A 23,829-nucleotide genomic window follows, 5' to 3' on the forward strand; every position below is an offset into this window, starting at 1 on the left:
TTGGCGCTAATCCATTCACTCCATTCCATTATGAGTCGTCCTCCCCTCAGAAGCCTGGTTTCCATATTCTCTAAGGGTTACATCTCATACAGGAAGGCGAGTAAGAAGTATTTCTACTAGAGATTTATTTCCAGGCCAGATTGCGTCTCAGTGGTGGAGCTGAGAAAAGCAGGGTTGTGTGTGAGCGAGGATGCAGTCTGCAGAGAGTAGGTGGATGGGTAGACACACACACACACTCACACACACACACACACTAGAGATGTATAGTATTATGTAAGAGTTTGTTAACTGTTGTGTACGTGGGTAGGAGGGAAATACATTCAAAATCCCACGAGTACAAGCACATTCACAGGCACATTCACAGGCACACACAGAGATTTGAGCTCCAAATTGCTTGTTGTTTGGTATTTCCATATGCAGTGAATGGGTTGGTGGTGCACTGCACACCTAGAACAGAGAGGGGAGAAGAGAACTACACCAACTGGCCAAGAAGGACTTCCAGTTGAATGAATTAGGCCAAACAAGGGCTACCGCACAGAGCAAAGTGTGCCACTGTCGCTATCAGCATTTGCCAGGTAGGGCAGAGACCACAAACACACCCACACCTGAGTGTTTCACCTGAGTGCTTGTCATGCACAGGTTGAGCCCCAGACGTAAATATTGTTTGTCTGCCAGGAGGGTTTGTTTGTGTGTTTGTGTAGATTTTGGAGCTCATCTCTAACAAATCAGATGTTTTGGCAGGCAGCCATATGCATTCCTCAGATGAGACGAGCTGCTCTTGCTTTCGCTGGTGGCCTAAATCACAGCCAAATGAATCTACTGAGAACGACATACTACAGCACAACTGCAAATCTCCTGAGCTGTTTTCCCATAACTGCAGAGTTCCTGTGGAGTGTACGGTACCTCAGTAAAATAAGCACGGCACTGTAGGCCTGAATATCATAACACTGGCTTTAGTGAGGAAATGGCTCTCTTGTTAGTGTCAAATCTAACAATATCATACTGTCAACGATGAAATAAGATAGAGAAATAATGTCAGAGAAATCTGGAGAAATCTATGAGAGAGAGAGAGAGAGAGAGAGAGAAATATGGAGAGAAATATATATATATATATATATATAGAGAAAGAGAGAGCAAAAGAGAGAGCGCAAGAGAGAGAAATATAGAGAGAGCAGGAGCTAATGCTTCATATTTGACTGTGAGGCTGTGTGTCAGGTTTTAGGTGTCAGTGTGACTGGTGTGTATCAGGTTTTAGGTGTCAGTGTGTCAGGTTTTGGGTGTTAGTGTGACTGGTGTATTCACAGTGGTCCAGCCTATCAGACACGTTCAGACCTAACCCTCTTTTCATATCACAGGAAACTAGGTGGTGAAGCAATCATCCAAGATGGCGTAGCAGTCAGACGTCTTTGTCTTCGTCTTGTTGTGCCCCATGTATATATATTTTTTCTTCGCATATATTTTACAAATATTTTCTTAACCTCAACTTCAACATACTCTCCAGCAATCCGCCTCACCCAATGTGGTATGGATCTGCTATTTTATTTTTTACTCCTCATGTTAAACCAGTTAGTCATTTACCCCCAACAACAACAGTGGCTCAACAATAGAAATAGTATCACTAGAACGGACGTAGCCCCTCAGACCACTGCAGTTTGACTGCAATCATCATGAGTGATTCTGTACTGAACAAATATAGAAACGCAACATGTAAAGTGTTGGTCCCATGTTTCACGAGCTGAAATAAAAGATCCCAGAAATGTTGCATATGCACAAAAAGCATATTTCTCTCAAATGTTGTGCACAAATGTATTTACATCCCTGTTAGTGAGGAGTATTTCTGTCTGTAATAAAGCCCTTTTGTGGGGGAAAAACTCATTCTGATTGGCTGGGTCTGGCTCCCCAGTGGGTCTGTGCCCTCCCAGGCACCAGTCACACTGGCTGCTCTCCTGCTCAGTCATGTGAAATCCATAGATTACTGACTAATGAATTTATTTAAATTGACTGATTTCCTTATATGAACTGTAAAATATTTGAAATTGTTGCATGTTGCGTTTATATTTTTGATCAGTAGGCTATAGGTTCAACAATGATTGACACTTCATACACTTCTGTCAGGTATACACATTGCATATTTATTTCCAGTTTGAGTACAATACAAAAATATTGGTTAAATAAAAGCTCTGTGTTGAAACATTAAGCATTTTGTTCATTTCAAAATATAGTAACAAAATAGAGTATAATATTTTAATGTTTTACAAAAGCTTTGAATCTTCATTCCTGCCGACATGTGTGTTTAAAAGCCTTTCATTTTCGGAAAGCAGATACTAATTTGCATAACACACTATTCCAATCTAAGCTAATTCTATTTTGAATACATTTAGCAGAGCACTTAGTAAAGCTACTCCTGCCCATAACACACTGCAGAGGAATCTAATTATTGGTTGCAAAATTCTAGTAACTTTCTAAATATTCCCAGATTTTCCAGAAATCCCAGTTGGTAGATTGCCGAATCCGTAAGGAATAAGCAAGAAATCCAGAATCCTCCAAGGATTTTTGGAGAACCTGGGAATTTTGTAAATTACCGTAACCCTAAATCTGCTACGGTACATTATAATATTCCGACCTAGCCTGTTGCCAGTGTCTGCTTAGCTAACATTTCACTCCTTGAAGGCTAGTCCGTGTCAAGGAGTGTAGCTATAAAGACTGGCAACCGGGCTAACAGTGACCTTCATCCCCCACCACTATCTGTCTCCTATCCTTGATTCCCAGATCCTTTCAAGAGGAGCACTTCTTTAGGTTCAAGTGAAAGTCCACATGTATGACTACAGACAAACAGTTCATGGCTGGTTAGGCATTTGAACCTGTGTCCATTGTGAAAGGGTGTATATGTGTCTTACTCAATATAGCAGTGCAAGAAGCAGAGTTGGCAGGTAGGCCCACTGTAGCCATTGCTACTCAAAAGAATGCAGCATATTACCCTGTGGTATAAGTATGGTGATATTTTGTGCTATATATTGTATTTAAGTTTAACATTCCTTTAAAAGCCTCCTAAGAGCTAGATATGTTGGATAAATATATTGAATAAGCACATTGCATAAGTTGTTTATAGATAACAGTAGACTGGTATACATATTCAGTTCAAATCCAGCATACACTCAACTGTAATACTATGTATGCCTTCAATACAGTTTTGTACAAGTAGGGCCGGCATGCACTTTCCTTCTATTTTTCCTTAAGAATAAAGTTGTTCAGTCATTTAACGTTCACGATGATAGACGAAGACAGCCCTCTGAGACCTTCCCAGACAGAGAACAGACACAGATTATACTTCAACATTCTGAGACGAGACAGGCTTCAGTCGAACTAACACACGCTGTCCCCAACATCCCAACAAAAGCTAACTGTTCAGACGTAATCAAATTTAAAACATCGGCAAGCTATTTGTGGGTTATAACCTCGTAAAGACGTGTGCGATAAAAGGCTAATAGAATAACTGGATTTGGTCTCCATTTCCCTAGCAAACCTTAGGTCAGTAAAACACACGTACAGGGACAAATAGAAAAGTGAATGAATGACAGAAGTCCACACTGGACCACAAGATCAGTGGGAGTGAGGAGAGGGAGGAGAGAGAGGGAGGGGGGAGGAGGAGGAGGGAGATGGTAGAAACAGAGAGAGTGAGGAAGAAATAGAGGGGGAGAAAGAGGGGGGGAGGAGGAGGGGGGAGGAGGGAGATGGTAGAAAGAGAGAGAGAGGAAGAAATAGAGGGGGAGAAAGAGGGGGGGAGGAGGAGGGAGATGGTAGAAAGAGAGAGAGAGAGGAAGAAATAGAGGGGGAGAAAGAGGGGGGGGAGGTGGGAGAAGGTAGAAAGAGAGAGAGAGGAAGAAATAGAGGGGGAGAAAGAGGGGAGGAGGAGGAGGGAGATGGTAGAAAGAGAGAGAGAGGAAGAAATAGAAGGGGAGAAAGAGGGGAGATAGAAAGAGAGGGGGAGAGAGAGGGGAGATTGACACAGAGGGGGAGAGAGAGGGGAGATTGACACAGAGGGGGAGAGAGAGGGGAGATAGAAACAGAGGGGGAGATAGAAACAGAGGGGGAGAGAGAGGGGAGATAGAAACAGAGGGGGAGAGAGAGGGGAGATAGAAACAGAGGGGGAGAGAGAGGGGAGATAGAAACAGAGGGGGAGAGAGAGGGGATATAGAAACAGAGGGGGAGAGAGAGGGGAGATAAAAAGAGAGCGCGAGCGAGCAACAGAGAACGAGAGGGGGAAAAGTCAAGGTTGAGAGGTACATTGCGTCATTTTAAGAATCTGCTCAAAAAAGGCCCCTCTCCCATAACAGCGGCTATTTCCATCTTATAATCTGGGCCCTGCTGAACATTACGTATAAAAACCAAAGTAAATTTGGCATCTAGAACACTGTGGTCCAAGAAAAAGTCAGGGGCCATAGTACAAGGCTTTATAATTGCTATATTCACCAAACGGTTTAACTGTGCCAAGGGATCATTACGAAAGTGTTCAAATATAGCATAGAACCTTGAGAAAGGGAAGCATATGGTTGAAACATGCCTACAGTACAGTACAGTACAAGTAGGATGTATATTTGGACAGTCAGAAGTGGGACATCCTGTATACCATTACTGACTGACTTGCTTAATCATCATCAGTATGTGTTAGATTTGAGTTGACTCATGATAGAACAGATATTGTGTTTCGGGGGACATGAGAACATCCTGCATCTAGAATGTCAACTATTGCTGATCTTTGAAGCGCTAGGCTGTCATTAACTCAGTGCTACAATTGATAAGGGTCATCTGTGCAAAAGGCATCATGTACAGGTGAAAAATAAAGCTTTAAAAACATCTGACACTCATCCAAGAAGAAAAAGCATAATGTTATTTATCAGGGTTAAAGGCAGTTTAAAAAAGCATAATGTTATTTATCAGGGTTAAAGGCAGTTTGAAAAAGCATAATGTTATTTATCAGGGTTAAAGGCAGTTTAAAAAAGCATAATGTTATTTATCAGGGTTAAAGGCAGTTTGAAAAAGCATAATGTTATTTATCAGGGTTAAAGGCAGTTTAAAAAAAGTGTTATCCACACCAGTCTTTAAAATGGCAGCAAACCATGATAGGTATTTTTGGTATATGACAGATCACACTCAGTTAGTTATCTAAGTTATCTAAGACCATGTAAGCATCATTTCACCCCTTAAATAAAGGCAATCCACCTCCTTATCCCACATCACCTCCGCTCCCTACTCCAACATTATGCTAAGTGTTTGGTGGCCATTAGCTACTGTAGTAGTGTGAATAGGAGTGTGGAGCGCTGTTCTCTGTGAAGTGCTGCCAGCCTGTGTGATAGAGGAGCTGAATTGGCCTGACTGTGTGAGAACAGCTGAGGTCACCCACCCACACACACACTGACACACACAGCAGAAACGCATTAACACACTGACACACACTCACTGACCCAAACTGACACACACTCACTGACCCAAACTGACACACATGCAGAGAATGGATTGAGGGTGAAGAGCAATGGTCTTCATAATCCTATATCTCCTTTCTATGTGGGTGGAGGTCCGTGGTAACGGAGCATGATGTTGAAGGAGCGGGCGAAGTTGTTGGACAGAGAGCAGCTGGAGGCTTCGTCCATCCAGGGCAGGAAGAAGGCAAAGAGGAGCAGAGCCAACAGCAGGAGCCAGAGGGGCAGGGCCACCCGACACACACGGTACAGCAGGCCTGGAGTCTTCTCCTGCAGGGAGTCAATATAGAGACGTTACACACACACACACACACACTGTATATATACACATGGAACACACACACATACACATGCACCTAGTCAAATACACAAACACACTCCCAAACAGCACTAGTGTGTACAAACAAACATATTTTAATTCACGTAATTCAACCCATCATTTTTTGGGGGGTAAACAGCTGGGCTTGAGAAAAGAAAATTCATAGACAGAGCAAAGACAGACCATTCATGGGATCAAAGTGTTAGTCCCTTTTAAGGGAGTGTATACTGTGTCACGTCAACATGGGTCACACAGTAGGGTCACACAGTAGCTAGTGTTAGCTAGCTAGGTAAACATAGAAAAGGCTCACAGCCCCCTCAATATAATCAGGATTGTGATCACACACCCACACACACACACACACACACACACACACACACACACACACACACACACACACTGAGTGTTCTTCCAAGTGAAGCGAGAAAATCCTCACCCACTCACTCATGCTCACTATCTTAACAAGACAGCTCCATCAACAGCCAAGACTTTGTGTGAGTGACACAACAGTTTCTTTCATCTGTGTCTGCTGTTATTTTTACCTTATCAACAACCTGGGGGTAAACTTAGTTAGCTATCCTCTTTATTTTTAGCCAGCCATGCACCTGCTGTGTTCACAGCTCACTGATAGAGACAGAGAGACAAAGTGAGAGAGACAGAGCGAGAGACAGAGCAAGAGACAGAGAGAGAGACAGAGCGAGAGACAGAGAGAGAGAGAGACAGACAGAGCAAGAGACAAAGCAAGAGACAGAGAGAGAGACATAGAGAGAAAGAGAGAGACAGAGACAGAGACAGAGAGAGAGACAGAGAGAGAGACAGAGAGAGAGACAGAGAGAGAGACAGAGAAAGTAAAGAGACAGAGAGAGAGAGAGAGAGAGAGAGACAGAGAGAGAGACAGAAAGAGACAGAGAAAGTAAAGAGAGAGAGAGAGACAGAGACAGAGAGAGACAGAAAGAGACAGAGAAAGAGTAAAGAATGCATCAATCTAGCATCAATCTAACAGTAAAAAAAACATCAATAATATATTCAGGCAAATGGCAAAAGAAGCACAACTGAAATTGATTTAAAAAAACGAACCAAAAAAGACCACTGGTTTGATGCAGATTGTAAAATTATAAGGAAAACCACTTGCATACCAAAAGCAGATATACAAATAATGGTGAATTACGCCTTAATTACTGTGAGACTTTAAAACCCTATAAATGTACACTCAGAAACAAAACAGCACAGTACAACAGCAAGCAGCTGACAATAATTGAGGAGTCCATAAACACACACAACTTCTCTTTCAAAATTGGAAAAACCTAAAAAAATCTAGAGGATTTAGCGATACAAAATGGTGACATATGGACAGCCCAGTTTAAAACACTCTACAACACCATTCAAATTGACAAACACGCAGAACAATGTCAGATTCATGAGAAGGTGAATGGATTAGAAAAAGCTATAGAGGACAATGGAAATCCATTGGACTCCCCAATTACTGACCAGGAGCTCTATACGAAACTTCAGGCCCTCAAATTTAAAAAGCATGTGGACCTGATGGCATCCTAAATGAGATGCTCAAACTCACTAGTGCAAAATGTCAATTGGCTATATTAAAACTGTTTAATTTGATCCTGAGTGTAGGTTATTTCCCTGACTTCTGGAATCAAGGACTCATAACCCCAGTCTTTAAGAACAAAGACGAATTTGACCCTAACAATTCCAAAGGCATTTGTGTGAACAGTAACCCGGGGAAGGTTTTCTGTAGTATTATAAATGTAAGAGTTCTAAACTTCCTTAATAAGCACAATGTCTTGAGTAAAATCCTAATTGGATGTATACAAAAACATCACATGACCGATCACATTTACACCCTAATAGACATGTCCACCAAAATAATACCAAAATGTATGCTTGCTTTATCGACTTCCAAAAATAATTAGATTCTATTTGGCATACAGGACTGTTCTACAAAGTTATTGAAAGTGGTGTAGGGAGCTAAACAAATGACATAATTAAATGGCAATATGTGCAGCATCAAAATTGGCAAGAAAATAACAGAATTATTTAACCAGAGGCGGGGCCTTCGCCAGGGTTGCAATCTGAGCCCTGCACCCTTCAATATTTACATCAATGAATTGGCCACAATTCTAGAACAATCCTCAGCCCCTGGTGTTAGTCTCCACAATTCAGAGGTTAAATGCCTGATTTTCACAGATGACCTATACATGCTGTCACCCACAGCACATGGCCTACAGCAGAGCCTGGACCTGCTACAGCAGTACTGCCAGACCTGGGCCCTGGCAGTAAACCCCAAAAAGACTAAAATAATGATTTTCCAGAGAAGATCCACATCTCAGGGAATAAGACCAAAGTTCTCAATTGGTACAAAATATATAGAGTACTGCACAGACTACTATTACTTAGGTTTAAAAATCAGCTCAACTGGACACCTTAATAAAGCAGGAAATGAACTGCGAGAGAAAGCCGGCAGGGCATTCTACGCCAATAAAAGACAAATTCAAATTCTTAAATATTAAAATGTGGCTAAAACTAATTGAATATGTAATTGAACCAATTGCACTTTATGGCAGCGAGGTGGTGGGTCCACTTGCAAAATAAGATTTCACCCAATGGGACAAACACCCAATTGAAACACTGCAGGCAGAGTTCTGTAAGATTCTCCTACATGTCCAGAGGAAAACTACAAACAATACATGCAGGGCAGAATTATGCCAATATCCACTAATAATACAAACTAAAAAAAGAGCAATTAAGTTTCGGAAACATCTAAAATACAGTGACTCCCTCTCATATCATTACCAAGCCCTGCAATGCCAAGAGCTGAGCAAAGAAAAGAGTCCCCTCATCCAGCTGGTCCTGGGGCTGAGTTCATAAACCTGTTCTACTAACACACTGAAGCCTCAGGACCAGAACATCCAATCAATCAGAATAAAACAAATTACAACACAGTCAAAGCTACATTCCTTATTGGGAAACACAAGCACAAAAAAGAATGCAGTGCAACCTGCCCCTAAATCGACAGTACACCATGGCTAATTATTTGACCATGGTTACTGATCAAAACCTTAGAAAAACTTTTGCAAAGTATAGGCTCAGTGAGCACAGCCTTGCCCTTGAGAAGGGTAGACACAGGAGAACATGGCTCCCTGTAGAGGAAAGGCTGTGCAACCACAGCACAACAGCAGAACCTGAGACAGAGCTGCATTTCCTGGCAACATTTTAAAATATAAAACAATTAGAGAGTTTCATTTCCCCAAACCTGAAACCCAAAATGTAATTTAAGGTGCCCCAAAGCTTTTTACTCTCATTCATTATATCATTTATCTTTGTTTCATAGTGTAGTTTATTTTTTATTTAGTTTAGTCACATGATTTGTTAATTTGCAGTACGTTTGCCAATCCGTTGGGCTGCCAGAATTAATTTCCATACCTTTTGTCTCATCCCTTTCAACCATAACATGTTTAGTTTCCTCATCAATCCAAGGGGATTTAACATTTTACAGTCGTTTTCTTAATGGATACGTGCTTATTAATAACTGGAATAAGTAGTTTCATAAATGCATCAAGTGCAGCGTCTGGTTGCTCCTCATTACACACCACAGACCAGCAAATATTCTTTACGTCATCAACATATGAATCACTACAAAACGTATTGCATGACCTCTTATACACTATATTAGGTCCAGCCTTTGGAACTTTGGTTTTCCTAGATATGGCTATTATATTGTGATCACTACATCCTATGGATTTGGATACTGATTTAAAGAAAATATCTGAAGCGTTAGTGAACATCTGATCAATACATGTTGATGATTTCATTCCTGTGCTGTTTGTAACTACCCTGGTATGTTGACTGACAACCTGTTCCAGGTTGCAGGCACTGGTTACAGTTTGATGTTTTTTTCCGAAGTGGGCAGCTTGACGACAGCCAGATGATATTTAAATCATCCAGAAAATATACTTCTCTGTTGATATCACTTATATTATCGAGCATTTCACACATATTATCCAGATACTGACTGTAGAGATATTAGCATTCCTGCAGCATTCCTGCAGCTGAGACCACTGGACCAGCCCAGGCCACAAGGTTTTCCCAGTTTGAACTACATGGAATATTAATGGAATGTTTGACCAAGACAAAATCATAGAGAGCGATTGTTAACTGTACCTTAGCTGTCCTGGTGTGTTCCTCTCGGCCAGCAGCACCGGCACCCTGCTGGAAATAAATCAAGAACACATACAGGTCAATATACTGCATGTGCTTTACACAGAACAGTGCAGCCAGACCATTACCTAACATTGATGATACACTGCTACCTTCTGGAAGACCAGGGAGGGGAATGGGGGGGGGGGGGGGGGGGGGGGGGGGGGGGGGGGGTGTAGAATAATAGAATACACAAGGTGCAATTTCTAAATTTGGTTGTGTATCAGCAGTCACTCACTTAGTCCATGTCAGCCAAAACCATTTAGATTGTTAAGTTAGTCTGGCGGGCAGCTATCTAAACTTGTAGTAGGAATGGTTGAATTACAAACCGGGGTGGGGCCCATTGATTATCAGTTATCATATTAAAAATGTTAAACATTTGCCTCCACCCTATGGCAAAATGTGTAGAATTGCAGCAAAATAGCTGTAAAATGTCAAATTTTTCTCTCCAACTCCATAGCAAAATGTGTAAAATTGCAGGAAACAAACTTTAAAATGTGTTTTTCCCCCCTATAATGCCACTATAATGCAAGATGGGGGGTATGGATGTGGGTATGTAGAGCCACCCCTCATGATAAATGTCGTTTTTTTGTGGCCCCCAAAACATCAAAGTTGCCCATCCCTGTGGTAGACCAATGTATCATCTCTTTATTATAGGATACTCTTTAACGCCCTCTGCTGGATGTACATTTTACACAGCACCCTATTCCTGAAATATTGCACTACTTTTGTCCAGAGTTACAATATATTCATGGCTTGTTTCGTCACAATATTGTTTTGAACGTTCGTTCTGGACTGATGCCTATCTGAGTATTCTACATAATGCATCATCAGTGAGTGCTGATGAAGATTTCATCCAAAGTGCATTACAGTGGCTTGGAAATACAATGCCCTTCAAAAGGAGGCAAATAACTAGCAGGAAAACCGTGTGTCATCATTTTGATGTCGCCAGGTTGACTTTAGATGCAGTATATCGTTAACTACGATTGAGGGGAGGACACTGGCTTTTAGCTAGCTACCGTTAGCACTATTTTTGCAAAACTTTGCTAGTTAATGACAACATTTCCATTTGTCTAAAGTAAATTTGACAACATGATAATGCTGGCAAAGTTGTTTCCTACTAAACATTTGACTACTTTAGCAACGTAATCATATTTCCAGGCAGTCGTTAGCCTCCGTCCAGAATGACTGGGCTTATCACGACTTCAGACCACTGGTAGAGGGCAGCTTGAGAACATTCATAACAATGGCATGACCGAGTGACAGAGGTGCAACCTATGAATAGGTCCTAGTCAAAAATAGTGCACTATAAAAAGGGAATAGGGCGCCATTTTAGAGGCACAATACAGTATTTGCACAGTATTGTTTACCTTGACATTCAACAGGGCCTTGAGGTCTCCTACATCCTTCAGTTTGGACTTGTAGAGCATCCAGCGATAACGTATCTCCTCCATGCCCACATCTTCAGCCCCACGGTCAGCCCTGGCCCCGGCTACAGCCCAAGCCATCAGTAGTAGCTGGAACTGCTCCTGACCCCAGTCTACACTGGACCGCAAGGTCTGTGGGAGTGAGGAGAGGGAGGGGTGAGAGAGGGAGGGGTGAGAGAGGAAGAAGAAAGAGAGAGGGGGAAGAAACAGAGGGAGGGATAGAACGAGAGAGGAAGAGAGAGAGGGGGAATAGACAGAGAGGGAGGGATAGAACGAGAGAGGAAGAGAGAGAGGGGGAAGAAAGAGAGAGGGGGAGAGAGAGAGGGAGGGATAGAACGAGAGAGGAAGAGAGAGAGGGGGAAGAGAGAGAGGGAGGGACAGAAAGAGAGAGGAAGAGAGAGAGGGGGAAGAGAGAGAGGGGGAGAGACAGAGAGGGAGAGACAGAAAGAGAGAGGAAGAGAGAGAGGGGGAAGAGAGAGAGGGGGAGAGACCGAGAGGGAGGGACAGAAAGAGAGAGAAGAGAGTTAGGGGGAGACAGAGAGGGGGGAGACAGAGAGGGAGGGACAGAAAGAGAGAGGAAGAGAGAGGGGGAAGAGAGAGGGGGGGAGAGACAGAGAGGGAGGGACAGAAAGAGAGAGGAAGAGAGACAGGGGGAGAGACAGAGAGGGAGAGACAGAAAGCGAGAGGAAGAGAGAGAGGGGGAAGAGAGAGAGGGGGAGAGACAGAGAGGGGGAGAGAGAGAGGGAGGGACAGAAAGAGAGAGGAAGAGAGAGAGGGGGAGAGACAGAGAGGGAGAGACAGAAAGAGAGAGGAAGAGAGAGAGGGGGAAGAGAGAGAGGGGGAGAGACAGAGAGGGAGAGACAGAGAGGGAGAGGAAGAGAGAGAGGGGGAAGAGAGAGAGGGGGAGAGACAGAGAGGGAGGGACAGAAAGAGAGAGGAAGAGAGAGAGGGGGATACAGAAGTGAGGGACAGAAAGAGAGAGGAAGAGAGAGAGGAGGAGAGAGGGGGGGATACAGAAGTGAGGGACAGAAAGAGAGAGGAAGAGAGAGAGGAGGAGAGAGGAGGAGGGGGGGATACAGAAGTGAGGGACAGAAAGAGAGAAGAAGAGAGAGGGGGGGGAGAGACAGAGAGGGAGGGACAGAAAGAAAGAGGAAGAGAGAGAGGGGGAGAGAGAAGGGGAGAGAACAACAGGGGGACCGAGAACTGTTGCATGTGGCTGAGGGATAAGCAGGGGAATTGCTGCATCATGTAATAACAATAAGCAATGTGTCAGTGAGTAATGTCTACAGAGGATCTTTGCACAGGAGAATTCAGGCCGCAGTAAATCCTGAAGCAATAATCCTTCATATCTACTGAAACACACACACAATATATCCCCAATCAAACATCTCCAATCCCCCGTCTGCCTTGAATCAATGTCCACTGTCTGCTGACTGAATTTGAAGCGTTCTCTGTGCTCCCATACTGACAGATACATCCTAACCACTAACATGGCCTGCTAGTGTCCCAAATGACATCCTATTCCCTTTATAGTGCACTATATTTGACCACAGCCCTATTTCAAAAGTAGTGCACTAAATAGAGAATAGGGTGACATTTTGGTTGTGATGTAACCTGTCTGACTGTCAGGCATCTTGTGATTGTGATGTAACCTGTCTGACTGTCAAGCAGCTTGTGGTTGGGACGTAACCTGTCTGACTGTCAGGCAGCTTGTGGTAGGGACGTAACCTGTCTGACTGTCAGGCAGCTTCTGGTTGGGATGTAACCTGTCTGACTGTCTGGCAGCTTGTGGTTGGGATGTAACCTGTCTGACTGTCAGGCATCTTGTGATTGTGATGTAACCTGTCTGACTGTCAGGCAGCTTGTGGTTGGGACGTAACCTGTCTGACTGTCAGGCAGCTTGTGGTTGGGATGTAATCTGTCTGACTGTCAGGCATCTTGTGGTTGGGATGTAACCTGTCTGACTGTCTGGCAGCTTGTGGTTGGGCTGTAACCTGTCTGGCTGTCAGGCAGCTTGTGGTTGAGATGTAACCTGTCTGACTGTCAGGCAGCTTGTGGTTGGGATGTAACCTGTCTGACTGTCAGGCAGCTTGTGGTTGGGATGTAACCTGTCTGACTGTCAGGCATCTTGTGATTGTGATGTAACTGTCTCAATTCAGCTGCCAAAAGTTATTTTAGTCTTCCCGAGGAAGGCCAGAAGGTTTGTGAATTTGTCAGGGCCTCGCTGTAAGGTATTTTATACCATCCTAGGGTTTTGTTTGGTGCACTCTGAACATAATGTCCTCCAGATGAAAGACACGTTTTATGAAGTTATCATGTGCATGCACATTACTAACCATAAGACGCACACAGACCTAGAGTAACTTATCATCTTTGTGTAAATATAAACAGGAATGGAATACTGGAAATGCAATAGTGTATATTTCTGAGAAGAAACATCAGCACCAACCATGAGTGTGTTCTGCCTGATCTTGAGTTCTTTGGTGCTCAGCAGTCCCTCTGTGCTCAGAATCCCTGAGAGTGTATCGTTCTCCTTCTGTAGCCAGGCCTCAAACTCCCTCCTCCTGTCCTCATAGTCCCCTGCACTCAGGGTTGCCCCAGCATCTGCCTGAAGGAACCCAACAACAACATGATCAGCAACAACATCAACCTACTGTAGGAAATATATGTAAAAAAAAAATAATAATCAGCTTGCTAATTTTCTTAATATTTCAGTTTATAACGGCAGTTGAATATGGGTTACAGTGTATTGAGAGACAAGTCAATTATAGCATGTCAACTTTAAGTTTATATCTTCCTTTATGAACTTGAAAATGTGATTATTATGATTGGAGGTAATAGAATGGGTGGAAAAACCAGACCATGGTGTGGTGACTTGAGCCCTGTAGCCTTCCAGAGGGTTTTCTAGCAGTGACTTGCTGGAATGACAGAGTGAGACCATCCATGACTGAATCCTCCATCCTGGTCTTGATAGGCGGGAAAAAGCCTCTGTGTCGCAGATGTCCCCCTTCACTGTGGTCTCTCATTCCACCTGTTCCCTTGTCGTAGTTGCCTCTGCTGCCGTGCTCTAACCCAGAGCCTGACCCTAACCCCACATCTACCTCCATGGCCAGGGATTCAGCCATTCCTCTGGACCTCTGCCCAACCACCCACTCCTCTGTCTGCCCACTACTGCTGGACCCAGACACATCTACTACCACCACCCCGCTAACCCTGGAGCCAGAGTCCCCCACCACCCCGCTAACCCTGGAGCCAGAGTCCCCCACTACCCCGCTAACCCTGAAGCCAGAGTCTCTCACCACCCCGCTAACCCTGGAGCCAGAGTCCCCCACTACCCCGCTAACCCTGGAGCCAGAGTCCACCACCACCCCACTAACCCTGGAGCCAGAGTCCACCACTACCCCGCTAACCCTGGAGCCAGAGTCCCCCACTACCCCACTAACCCTGGAGCCAGAGTCCACCACCACCCCGCTAACCCTGGAGCCAGAGTCCCCCACTACCCTGCTAACCCTGGAGCCAAAGTCCCCCACTACCCCGCTAACCCTGGAGCCAGAGTCCCCCACTACCCCGCTAACCCTGGAGCCAGAGTCCACCACCACCCCGCTAACCCTGGAGCCAGAGTCCCCCACTACCCCGCTAACCCTGGAGCCAGAGTCCCCCACTACCCCGCTAACCCTGGAGCCAGAGTCCCCCACTACCCCGCTAACCCTGGAGCCAGAGTCCCCCACTACCCCGCTAACCCTGGAGCCAGAGTCCCCCACTACCCCGCTAACCCTGGAGCCAGAGTCCCCCACTACCCCGCTAACCCTGGAGCCAGAGTCCCCCACTACCCCGCTAACCCTGGAGCCAGAGTCCCCCACTACCCCGCTAACCCTGGAGCCAGAGTCCACCACCACCCCACTAACCCTGGAGCCAGAGTCCCCCACCACCCCACTAACCCTGGAGCCAGAGTCCACCACCACCCCGCTAACCCTGGAGCCAGAGTCCACCACCACCCCGCTAACCCTGGAGCCAGAGTCCACCACCACCAATCCTCCTCCACCATGGGTGCTTCTGCCCCCTGTGTGGCCTGATGTCATCCCTGTGGTTCCCTCATCTCCCCTCTGACCGTACCCCCCTCTCCAAACGATGGAGGAGTCCCCCTCCTCTACACCCAGGCTGTGCTCACCACCACCCCTCTCCTTCTCCCTTTCCCTCTCCCCGTCCCCACTCCCACCGCCCTGTCCCCGTCTCTGACTGCCCGCCAAGGTTAACGTCATAGGACTCAGTTGTTGACCAAGAGTCTGTCGATCCCTGCCCTGTCTCTCCCTATGTTCAGAGAGATCCATAACCTCCATACTGCCCTCAAACGCTCCCTCGACCCAAATACCCTCTTCTGCTCCAAAACTCTCCCCTCCTTCCCCTCGCTCCAACCTTCCTCCTGACCCTGTTCTTCCCCCTCTCCCAACCCCTACCCCAGAGCTCTGAGAGAGCCAGACCCCATGGCCCTCTCCTGGGGATCTCTCTGGAGCACCCTCCCTACTGCTGCTGGAGCCACTACCCTTGATCATGTCTCCTCCCTCCCCAGGAAAGAGCTCCCTGCCTGGGCCTGGCCTCTCCCCAGCCTGGCCTCTCACCCTCTCCCTCTGGGTGTCTAAGTCAGGGTCCTCAGAGCTGTGCCCATTCAGCAGCCTGGAGATCGGAACAACAGACAGTCAGTACTGAAGGCATCTCTTAAGATTGTGTAATTGGCCGCATTAAATACTTTCACCCAGATGCAGGGACAGCATATGTAATATAATTACTTTTATGTAGAAGGGTTTTGGAGATAAATGTGCACAAGCCATAAGAGGTTGTCGAGGACCTCAACTGAAATCCACTAAACTACAGATGTAGTAGTAGGACTAGTAGTAGTAGTAGTAGTAGTAGGACTAGTAGTAGTAGTAGTAGTAGTAAGACTAGTAGTAGTAGTAGGACTAGTAGTAGTAGTAGTAGTAGTAGTAGTAGTAGTAGTAGGACTACTAGTAGTAGTAGGACTAGTAGTAGTAGTAGGACTACTAGTAGTAGTAGTAGTAGTAGTAGGACTAGTAGTAGTAGTAGGACTAGTAGTAGTAGTAGGACTAGTAGTAGTAGTAGTAGTAGGACTACTAGTAGTAGGACTAGTAGTAGTAGTAGTAGTAGGACTACTAGTAGTAGTAGTAGTAGTAGGACTAGTAGTAGTAGGACTAGTAGTAGGACTAGTAGTCGTAGTAGTAGTAGTAGTAGGACTAGTAGTAGTAATAGTAGTAGTAGTAGGACTAGTAGTAGGACTAGTAGTAGTAGTAGTACTAGTAGTATTAGTATTAGTAGTAGGACTAGTAGTCGTAGTAGTAGTAGTAGGACTAGTAGTAGTAGTAGTAGTAGGACTAGTAGTAGTAGGACTAGTAGTAATAGTAGTAGTATTAGTAGTAGTAGTATAACTAGTAGTAGTAGTAGTAGTAGTAGTAGGACTAGTAGTATTAGTATTAGTAGTAGTAGTAGTATGCCTAGTAGTAGTAGTAGTAGTAGTAGTAGTAGTAGGACTAGTAGTATTAGTAGTAGTAGTAATAATAGTAGTAGTAGTAGGACTAGTAGTAGTAGGACTAGTAGTAGTAGTAGTAGTAATAGCAGTAGTAATAAGACTAGTAGTAGTAGGACTAGTAGTAGTAGTAGTAGGACTAATAGTAGTAGTAGTAGGACTGGTAGTAGTAGTAGTAGGACTAGTAGTAGTAGTAGTAGGACTAGTAGTAGTAGTAGTAGTAGTAGTAGTAGTAGGAGGACTAGTAGTAGTAGTAGGACTAGTAGTAGTAGTAGTAGTAGGAGTAGTAGGACTAGTAGTAGTAGTAGTAGTAGTAGTAGGACTAGTAGGAGTAGTAGGACTAGTAGTATGAGTAGTAGTAGTAGTAGTAGGAGTAGTAGGAGTAGTAGTAGTAGTAGTAGTAGTGGTGCTAGATTACTTCTCCCTTAGAGACCCTATCATTCACTAGAGTGGCAGATGTCATAGACCTGCATAGCTATAGAATGTGATAATGGCAGTCATCTTGGTCAGGAATAAATAACCTTTCTTGTGTTCTATATCTAATTCTATGAGTTTTGCATCGAGCCCGAATTAGTGTGGTGTACCTGAAGAGGTTGAGGCTGAGGTCATGGAGGGCCATCCAGGACTCCCTCAGGTGCTTCATGTCCCTGAGGATGTGCACCCGGCCCTCCTCAGAGGTCCTCTCCAGCACCCCCTGGCCCTGAACCTCTGTCTGGTGCAGCTGCAGTTCCTTCTCTGGGAACTCACCTAGTGCCCTCTACAGGGTCGGAGGAAGAATAACAGGACAGGACGGGACTTAGGCTACGGCCACATAGAGACTTATGAAAACAGCAACATATTCATCAGTGTCCGTTTTTTCAAACAAGTTGCACCAAACCAGTGTCTACATGTGAAAACAGCCAGTTTCTATGATCTGTGGTTAAAAAATATATTTTTAAAAAGCTTCTCTGACATCACAGGGTAGGATTAACAGTAACAAAACAGTGCATTTTCAAAACATGTAACAAGTTTCTAGCCAGAGGGGCATTTCTTGCTCCCCATGTCACTGCGAATCTCGTAGTGTTATAGGTCTCCAAAGCACTCTCATCTTTTTTATTTAATCTTCATTTAACTAGGCAAGTTAGTTAAGAACAAATTCTTATTTACAATGGACGGCCTACAACAGCCAAACCCAGACGACGCTGGGGCAATTGTGCACTACTCTATGGACTCCCAATCACAGCCGGTTGTGATACAGCCTGGATTTGAACCAAGGTGTCTGTAGTGACACCACAACCACTGAGATGCAGTGCCTTAGACCGCTGCGCCACTCGGGAGCCCTATCCTTGGCTCGCTCGTCTATTCAGTACGCTGCAGCTAGCAACTGGTACGAGCTGCAACAAACACTCAAACTGGACAGTTTTATCTCAGTCTCTTCATTTAAAGACTCAATCATGGACACTCTTACTGACAGTTGTGGCTGCTTTGTGTAATGTATTGTTGTTTCTACCTTCTTGCCCTTTGTGCTGTTGTCTGTGCCCAACAATGTTTGTATCCTGTTTTGTGCTGCTACCATGCTGTGTTTTCATGTGTTTCTACCATGCTGTGTTGTTGTCTAGGTCTCTCTTTATGTAGTGTAGTGTTGTCTCTCTTGTTGTGATGTGTGTTTTGTCCTATATTTTTATTACATTTATATACATTTGAATCCCAGCCCCCGCAGGAGGCCTTTTGGTAAGCCATCATTGTAAATAAGAATTTGTTCTTAACTGACTTGCCTAGTTAAAAATAAAAAATAAAAAAAAATTATACAAAACATAACAATTTGCCGTTTTCACATATGTTGACATTGGTATTGTGCCGGAGATACTGAAAATGAAGTTGAAAAGTGGTGGCGTTGCCCTTTAAGATAACAGACCAGTCTTGTGCTGTCTGTTGTCCCATCAACATATTAACCTAGACATAACATACCATACGATACAAGAACATAACAGATAAATGTGGAAAGTCAGTACCTCAGCCTCTTGCTGTCTGTTGTCCAGGCTCCACTCCCCAGTAGAACTGCGGTAGGACTCCAGCTTCTGCCTCATAATCATCAACCACTTCTCCACGTTTAGCAGGCTCACGTGGAAACTCTCGTGCCCCCCGATGCTCTCCTCACTCTCCTTCACCTTTACCTGACACAGAGAGACACATCCAAACATGAATGCACAAATACATGTGCCTGATTAACACTATAGTGCCAACCCTAACAGTACTGTTGACTGGGATATTTTCTTTTCACATTGTTCTTCCCAGCACGTTTCCAGAAACTATAATGATGCGTAACCCCCGAAAGCCTGGCAGCAGCGTAGCCTAGTGGTTAGAGCGTTGGACTAGTAACCAAAAGGTTGCAAGATCAAATCCCTAAGCAGACAAGGTACAAATCTGTCACTCTGCCCCTGAACAAGGCAGTTAATCCACTGTTCCTAGTCCGTCATTGAAAATAGGAATTTGTTCTTAACTGACTTGCCTAGTTAAATAAAGGGAAAATACACAGTAGCATGAAAAGGGTCTTTGTTAACCTGTGAAGAAAGTATGGAGTTGCCGTCTCTCTCAGAGCCCTTCTTACCCTGACGGACTTGTAAAGGTTTCTCCAGTCCCCGTAAAGCCTCTCAAACTGTGTCCTGTTAGCAGAGCTAGACGACACCAGAGTCTCCAGAGCTGTGATGTGGGCCTCACAGTCCTCCAAGTCCTTCTTGATCACCTGAGAGAGAGGACACAAGCAGTAGCTTATTAATAGTAAAACAAATGATCAATGCTTTATAAATGCTTTGCTTATATATGTATATGCTTCTCCTAGTACACACTGGAACTGGCTAGAGGAAACCAGTTTGAGAGACACAGGTGTAGATTACCGTGAGCACAGAATTAAATAGAACACTAGAATGGGTGTTGGTACAAAACAGCCATCTTGGTCAGGAAAATGTTCATTCTAGAACCTGATCATATGTGGTAATATATTGTATGAAACAATGAACTTCATCATAGGATCTCCATGGCAGTGAGTGACCCACCAGTTGCTGGTCTGACTGGCTCTTCTTGGACAGTATGTCTGGCTGGAGGCTGTCTGCTGAGGTCAGTCTCTCTCTCAGCAGGGTCAGCTTGTTCCTGATTGACTTGCAGGCGTCCCCAAAGTCCTTTGTCCTTGAGATCAAACCCTAAAAGAAAGGACATATCAGAAATTAGGGGTTGCATGTAAAATGGCACCCCAATAATGCACTACATTCAACCAGAGCCCTATTTATTTATTTCACCTTTATTTAACCAGGTAGGCAAGTTGAGAACAAGTTCTCATTTACAATTGCGACCTGCCCAAGATAAAGCAAAGCAGTTCAACACATACAACAACACAGAGTTACACATGGAGTAAAACAAACATACAGTCAATAATACAGTATAAACAAGTCTATATACAATGTGACCAAATGAGGTGAGATAAGGGAGGTAAAAGGCAAAAAAGGCCATGGTGGCGAAGTAAATACAATACAGCAAGTAAAACACTGGAATGGTTGATTTGCAGTGGAAGAATGTGCAATGTAGAGATATAAATAATGGGGTGCAAAGGAGCAAAATAAATAAATACAGTAGGGAAAGAGGTAGTTGTTTGGGCTAAATTATAGATGGGCTAAGTACAGTAGAGGTCGACCGATTATGATTTTTCAACGCCGATACCGATACCAATTATTGGAGGACCAAAAAAGCCGATACCGATTAATCGGCCGTTGAAATTTTTTGTTGTTGTAATAATGACAATTACAACAATACTGAATTAACACTTATTTTAACTTAATATAATACATCAATAAAATCAATTTAGCCTCAAGTAAATAATGAAACATGTTCAATTTGGTTTAAATAATGCAAAAACAAAGTGTTGGAGAAGAAAGTAAAAGTGCAATATGTGCTATGTAAGAAAGCTCCTTGCTCAGAACATGAGAACATATGAGAGCTGGTGGTTCCTTTTAACACGAGTCTTCAATATTCCCAGGTAAGAAGTTTTAGGTTGTAGTTATTATAGGAATTATAGGACTGTTTCCCTCTATACCATTTGTATTTCATTAACCTTTGACAATTGGATGTTCTTATAGGCACTTTAGTATTGCCAGTGTAACAGTATAGCTTCCGTCCCTCTCCTCGCTCCTCCCTGGGCTCGAACCAGCAACACAACGACAACAGCCACCATCGAAGCAGCGTTACCCATGCAGAGCAAGGGGAACAACTACTAGAAGGCTCAGAGCGAGTGACGTGTGAAACGCTATTAGCGCGCGCTAACTAGCTAGTCATTTCACTTCGGTTACACCAGCCTCATCTCGGGAGTTGATAGGCTTGAAGTCATAAACAGCGCAATGCTTGACGCACGAAAGTGCTGTTTGAATGAATGTTTACACGCCTGCTTCTGCATACCACCGCTCAGTCAGATGCTTGTATGCTCAGTCAGATTATATGCAACGCAGGCACGCTAGATAATATCTAGTAATATCATCAACCATGTGTAGTTAACTAGTGATTATGATTGACGCTAGCTAGCAACTTACCTTGGCTTACTGCATTCGCGGCACAGGCAGTCTCCTTGTGGAGTGCAACGAGAGAGAGGCAGGTCGTTATTGCGTTGGACTAGTTAACTGTAAGGTTGCAAGATGGATCCCCCGAGCTGACAAGGTGAAAATCTGTCGTTCTGCCCCTGAACAGGCAGTTAACCCACCGTTCCTAGGTCGTCATTGAAAATAAGAATGTGTTCTTAACTGACTTGCCAAGTTAAATAAAGGTATAAAAACAAAACAAAATGTATTTATTTTTTATTAATTTTTTAAATCGGCAAATAGGCGCCCAAAAATACCGATTTCCGATTGTTATGAAAACGTCCCTAATTAATCGGCCATTCCGATTAATCGGTCGACCTCTAATGTACAGGTGCAGTAATCTGTGAGCTGCTCTGACAGCTGGTGCTTAAAGCTAGTGAGGGAGATAAGTGTTTCCAGTTTCAGAGATTTTTGTAGTTCGTTCCAGTCATTGGCAGCAGAGAACTGGAAGGAGAGGCGGCCAAAGGAAGAATTGGTTTTGGGGGTGACTAGAGAGATATACCTGCTGGAGCGTGTGCTACAGTTGGGTGCTGCTATGGTGACCAGCGAGCTGAGATAAGGGGGGACTTGGCTTTCGAAGAACTTAGAAAGGCAGGGTAGGGTAGATATAGGTCTGTAGCAGTTTGGGTCAAGAGTGTCCCCCCCTTTGAAGAGGGGGATGACCGCAGCTGCTTTCCAATCTTTGGGAATCTCAGACAACACAAAAGAGAGGTTGAACAGGCTAGTAATAGGGGTGGCAATAATTTCGGCAGATAGTTTTAGAAAGAAAGGGTCCAGATTGTCTAGCCCGGCTGATATGAAGGGGTCCAGATTTTGCGGCACTTTCAGAACATCGGCTGACTGGATTTGGGAGAAGGAGAAATGGGGAAGGCTTGGGCGAGTTGCAGTGGGGGGATGCAGTGCTGTTGACCGGGGTAGGGGTAGCCAGGTGGAAAGCATGGCCAGCTGTAGAAAAATGCTTCTATTCTCAATTATAGTGGATTTATCAGTGGTGACAGTATTTCCTATTTTCAGTGCAGTGGGCAGCTGGGAGGAGGTGTTCTTATTCTCCATGGACTTTACAGTGTCCCAGAACTTTTTTTGAGTTTGTTTTGCAGGAAATACATTTCTGCTTGAAGAAGCTAGCCTAGGCTTTTCTAACTGCCTGTGTGTATTGGTTTCTAGTTTCCCTGAAAAGTTACATATCGTGGGGGCTGTTGAATGCGAATGCAGAACGCCACAGGATGTTTTTGTGTTGGTTAAGGGCAGTCAGGTCTGGAGAGAACCAAGAGCTGTTCCTGGTTCTAAATTTCTTGAATGGGGCATGCTTAGTTAAGATGGTGAAGAAGGCATTTTAAAAAAATAACCAGGCATCCTCTACTGACGGGATGAGATCAATATCCTTCCAGGATACCCCGGCCAGGTCGATTAGAAAGGCCTGCTCGCTGAAGTGTTTCAGGGAGCGTTTGACAGTGATGAGTGGAGGTCGTTTGACCGCTGACCCATTACGGATGCAGGCAATGAGGCAGTGATCGCTGAGATCTTGGTTGAAAACAGCAGAGGTGTATTTAGAGGGCAAGTTGGTTAGGATGATATTTATGAGGGTGCCCGTGTTTACGGCTTTGGGGTGGTACCTGGTAGGTTATAGGAGTGGAGCTAGGCACTGCAGGGCCTGGATTCACCTCTACATCACCAGAGGAACAGAGGAGGAGTAGGATAAGGGTACGGCTAAAAGCTATAAGAATTGGTCTATGACAAACACACACACACACCACACCACACACCTGCAGTCTTGCTTTCCTCTGCAGCAGCTGGTTGTGCAGTAACTCCCTTTTCCTCACGGTGTCATTGAGCGCTGTCATTAGACTCTCTGCGCTGTCTGAGCCAAACACTGAACACAGCAGATCTCTCTTCAACAGCATCAAACGCAACTGCTCCTGCAGCTGCAGACTGTGCTTCAGCAACCTCTGTAGGGGGGATGAGCGAAATAGGGAAAGACAGTGAGGGGGATTTTTTTTTTAAATATATATATAGGCAGGGGATAAATCAAGAAAAGTGTAAGTGTGTAGATGGAAGACAGTAAAAGAGGGGATATTGAAAGGGGAAGGAGAGAAAAAAGGGGGAGATACAAAGAAAAATAACGATTTAAGAGGGAACACACCATAGATGAAAGCTATGTGTAGTAGAAATATGTGCCTCTAGTAGATAGATCACACATTTCTTGGTGTGAAAGTACAGCAAGCATATCTTCTTTTGCACAGATCAGGGATTGATTGAGCTC

At 44.3% G+C, this 23,829-nt stretch overlaps 1 protein-coding gene across 1 annotated transcript in view; it reads right to left on the bottom strand.

Moving 5' to 3' along the window:
• Positions 1-2,123: 2,123 nt before the first annotated feature.
• Positions 2,124-23,829, bottom strand: part of LOC139383623 (uncharacterized) — a 48,387-nt gene continuing 26,681 nt past the window's right edge. The window contains exons 10-19 of the mRNA XM_071128173.1: positions 23,333-23,515; positions 20,004-20,147; positions 19,559-19,693; positions 18,963-19,124; positions 17,556-17,728; positions 14,297-16,106; positions 13,885-14,043; positions 11,379-11,567; positions 9,973-10,020; positions 2,124-5,747 (exon numbers count right to left, since the gene is read on the bottom strand). Coding sequence (XP_070984274.1) covers positions 5,559-5,747; positions 9,973-10,020; positions 11,379-11,567; positions 13,885-14,043; positions 14,297-16,106; positions 17,556-17,728; positions 18,963-19,124; positions 19,559-19,693; positions 20,004-20,147; positions 23,333-23,515 — 3,192 coding nt within the window. The 3' untranslated portion in view covers positions 2,124-5,558. The remainder of the gene's footprint in view (positions 5,748-9,972; positions 10,021-11,378; positions 11,568-13,884; positions 14,044-14,296; positions 16,107-17,555; positions 17,729-18,962; positions 19,125-19,558; positions 19,694-20,003; positions 20,148-23,332; positions 23,516-23,829) is intronic.

Source organism: Oncorhynchus clarkii, chromosome 25 (genome assembly GCF_045791955.1).
Source record: "Oncorhynchus clarkii lewisi isolate Uvic-CL-2024 chromosome 25, UVic_Ocla_1.0, whole genome shotgun sequence".
Taxonomy (NCBI): Eukaryota; Metazoa; Chordata; class Actinopteri; order Salmoniformes; family Salmonidae; genus Oncorhynchus; species Oncorhynchus clarkii.